The following is a 3,906-nucleotide window of genomic DNA, read 5'->3' on the forward strand; positions in this document are numbered from 1 at the left end:
GACGCTCTGTTCGCGTCTATCGCGTTCAAGCTTTTTATAGAATAAATTGCATGACTGCAGTGAGAAATCAGTAACATCACGACAATGTCAGTAGGGAGTGGGGAGAGGGTTTTAGGAGTGCCCGGTCTTACAACTGCAGCACAGATCATAATAAAATTGCTATTTGCTTGGGTATTACTTTCATGAATGACATCCATATTAATAGGAATCAAATTCTGCATCTTCAAGTTAGGATTTTAAGGGGGATAAGGGGCGGGGACACCAACTGATGTGCAACCTCTACTAAAGCTTTAGCATAGGAGTAATACTAATGATTCTTGACGCCAGCGAGGCTGACAAAGTGGTGTAACAATTTGGGTTTTTTTTAAAGATAGAATTTCCTATTACTGACAGCATTTAGAAACTAGGGTTTGACTCCTGTGTGAGACCGTAATTTTCTTTACTCTTCTTTATTTATGTAACTTTTGTTTTCACTGGCAATTTAGTATTAGGTTAGGACAAAAAACAAATTAGGAAGGTTAAAGACAGAACATTACTAGATTGTGGTTTTAATTAAAATGTAGCCTTTGACAATGCTGAACACATGAGAAGCTACTTTAAGGCATATCACCCAATTTGTAATATTGCTAAACATTTCTTAAGGCAGACGAGTCATGCTGGCTGGGTCAGTGTCATTTTTGTTGTAATTGATGTCTGGTTTGTTCTGTTCCCTAGTGATGGGTAGGGATGGGTACCAGTATCCGGTGTTCTGACATAATCCTTGAAATAGTAATAACACAGTATCCTCAGCAAAGATGAATTAAACAAGTTTTATTTTAATGGAAGTTTACTTCAAGTCTTCAGATTTTTACTGTCTTTTATTTGATTACTTTAAAGTATATGATTACATTAGAGTAATTAAATAAAGACAGTTTTGATGGAGCTCCTGAGCCAGCCCAAGCTCTCTATGAAGACGAGGAAAAACTCCCCTGGGGGGGCCAGACTGACGGGAAGAAACCTCGGGAAAGCCCATTCAAAGAGAGATCCCCTTTCCTGGGATGGCTGGGGGGGGGGGGGGGTTACAGGAATTCCAAAACACTGAAATTTAAAGTGGGCCAATTAAAAAAAATTATTTCCTGAAAAAAAGAAAGGTAATTCATACATCACACATAAATGATAACGTCTGAATTGTGTGTGTTTGTGTGTGTGTGTGATAGGCTTATCTCAGCCAAGTGTGATGCTGTAGCTCCTCCAGCGTCGGCCGCGTCTCCGGGACTTTGGTTAAACACGCGTCCAAGAAATCCCGGCAGTCTGGAAAGAAAGGAAAGAGAAAAAACATGAAGATGATAGTTCCAGTGGTCCAAGCCATCAGTCAGTCTTGAAGTGTGACGTTTTCTTACTTTTGGACAGATGTCTTTTGAATTTCAGGCGCTTTTTGAGGAAGCTCGTGGTGTTAAAGTCCCCGGCATGAAGCGCTTCGTACAGAACCACTCCCATTTGCCATACCGTGGTGGGTCCACACCTGTAGCAACTGCGCCCGTACCACTCGGGAGGGGAGTAAATTTCTGTACCTAATAAACAGACACAATTGCAATTTCTTCTAAAACAAAAGGCGAAAATTGTGACATCTGTGAAGAGCAAGAGCAGAATATGTTACCATAGAAGACGCGGTACTGCGACTGCCCCTTAACAAAGCAGCTCAGTCCAAAGTCGATGATACGAACACGCGGTACATCTGAGCCGGTCTCAATTAGAATGTTCTCACTCTTGAGGTCCCGGTGAAAGATGTGTTTATCCTCCAGGTGCTTCGCAGCATCAACCAGCTGCTTCAGAATGACCTGGAAATAGAGCAGGGCGATATGACCAAAAATATTTATCACGATATACATTTGAAAAGTTGCGATAACGATATAACTGACGATATAACTGACGATATAATTGACACTAGACAAAATACTTTACAACTCCACAACTTTATTAGTGCAAAAAACCCCATAAATGTATTTTCACTTAAACAAGCAGCTGTTTTTTTATGTGCATTAAAGTTATATAAAAATGTAACAGTGCAAATGCAAATTCCTCGCTGACAGTTTAACCAAAAGGCATTTCCAGTGGAAATTGGCCGACATATCCTCAGCATAACCATGTAAAATATCCACAAAGCTTAAAAAGAGGTTATACACACACAATACGGTAATATCACGTTGAGGTGCAGTACGTATCACTCCGCGAGGCGCCTGCCTACGATAGCCGTAATGCTCCGACAATCCATCGAGCGGTGCGGCTTTGTAGCTTAGCAAAGTCGCCGTGTACATAAAATCGTTTTGAGGTCAGTAAACACAACCAGAATTCATACATAAGGCACACGGGATTATAAGGGGCACTGTCGAGTTTCAGAAAAATCAAAGGATTGATTTTAAGTGTGCCGTATTTTCCAAACAACACGGTAATAACGACGGCCCGCTAGCATGCGCTACCAAAAATCGTGCTTTGTTGTGTATCTGACGGACGAAAGCTAAACCAGTTCCACACCACTAAAGTTGCAGCATTTTTACAAACCAGTTCTGGTTCATCCGTTTCATTCAACGATCCACTTTTGCTCTTCTCTTTCTGCGTCACCGCCATCTGCGTATGTAAACATAGGCACTGCGCATGCGCGTTTTACCTATTCTAGCGCGATATTTCATTTTCCTATCGTTGCCCAAAATTACACCGGTATTACCGTGAATGGTATGATATAGCCCAGCCCTACCTGGAAACGATGAAAAAGACAATAATCAATCAATGGGTTAATGTTTCTCTAATACTCTGTGCTTTGATTGAATGATGTACAGTCTAAGACTCTTCTAAGGCAAGTCAACTTGCCTTGGCCTTGTCCTCTGGCAAAAATCCTCCATTTTCTTCTATGTATTTATCCAGGTCCACAGCGGGGACAGGTCTCTCCATCACCAGGATCAGCTCTCTGCCAAAGTCAAACCACTCCAACAGAGACACTGGGGCTGATGTTTCCACTGATCCATCTGCTTCAGCTGCAAGCTTCAGCATGATGGCAACTTCCACTGACACATTCTTCCCGTTATCATCCTGAAATATTTCAACAAAGTGGATGATGAGGCACAGACGTTCCACAGGTGAACGCTGCATGCAATCCACTAATGTAAAAACAATTCAAGTCTTGCACATTTACCTTCACTTTGCAGTACACTTTCCCCTTTGGGATGTGTTTGATGGCCACCTAAAAGACACAGGGCATTGATGAGCATTTCCTCAGTATGACATCATTAAAGGTGTAAAACAGCATACATCTCAGCTTACGATATTATCCCTTATCTGCATTACTGCCTGTCTTACTACCACCATCTGAACACTTACTGGTAAATGATCCTTTATGCGGTAGCCAGCAAACACTGCTCCGCATCCTCCTTCTCCAAGCCGGTGCTCCTCCACGTATCTCGCTTGGAAGTCACCTAAACAGACAAACACAAATTGGGTTTTACTACAGCTGTCACACAAATTACTCTCTGCTGTACCCTAAATGTTCATTTTGCTCTTCACCTGAATATAAGTACCTGGGTATGTGTCAGCCAGTCTTACAGGACTAACACAACCATTCACACTCGCATTTCTGCATTCACACCTATGGGCAATTTAGTGTTTCCAATTAACCTGTCACCACTAACTGCATGTCTTAAAATGCAGTTAGTGGTGATGTCATTAAAATGAATGCAACTTGTCTGCGTTGTTAACTATCCCCAAACACGGCACCTGCTTCCTGAAATGCTCAGAGTAGCTCATCTGCAACCAGTAACCAGCCGTGCTCAAAGTCTTTTAAACGACTTTCCTCCCCATTCTGATGCTCTGTTTGAAATGTTGAGTTGCATTCATAATCAAGCTGTTAGCTGTGTGCCCAGCTTAACCTAGCTACAC

At 42.0% G+C, this 3,906-nt stretch overlaps 1 protein-coding gene across 1 annotated transcript; it reads right to left on the bottom strand.

The window, feature by feature from the left end:
* Positions 1 to 448: 448 nt before the first annotated feature.
* LOC147327387 (serine/threonine-protein kinase pim-3-like) lies at positions 449 to 3,138 on the bottom strand. The gene is made up of 4 exons (XM_086295004.1): positions 2,845 to 3,138; positions 1,637 to 1,817; positions 1,380 to 1,550; positions 449 to 1,290 (listed from the first exon to the last, which is right to left on the bottom strand). The coding sequence occupies exons 1-4, from the start codon at positions 3,121 to 3,123 to the stop codon at positions 1,199 to 1,201; spliced, it is 723 nt and encodes a 240-aa protein (XP_086151130.1). The 5' UTR covers positions 3,124 to 3,138; the 3' UTR covers positions 449 to 1,198.
* Between the last annotated feature and the right edge of the window lie 768 nt (positions 3,139 to 3,906).

The sequence above is a fragment of the Aulonocara sp. 'chitande type north' Nkhata Bay genome, linkage group LG6 (assembly GCF_057382095.1).
Source record: "Aulonocara sp. 'chitande type north' Nkhata Bay isolate Kocher_YH1m ecotype deep benthic linkage group LG6, A_spYH_male_GT1.1, whole genome shotgun sequence".
Classification (NCBI taxonomy): Eukaryota; Metazoa; Chordata; class Actinopteri; order Cichliformes; family Cichlidae; genus Aulonocara; species Aulonocara sp. 'chitande type north' Nkhata Bay.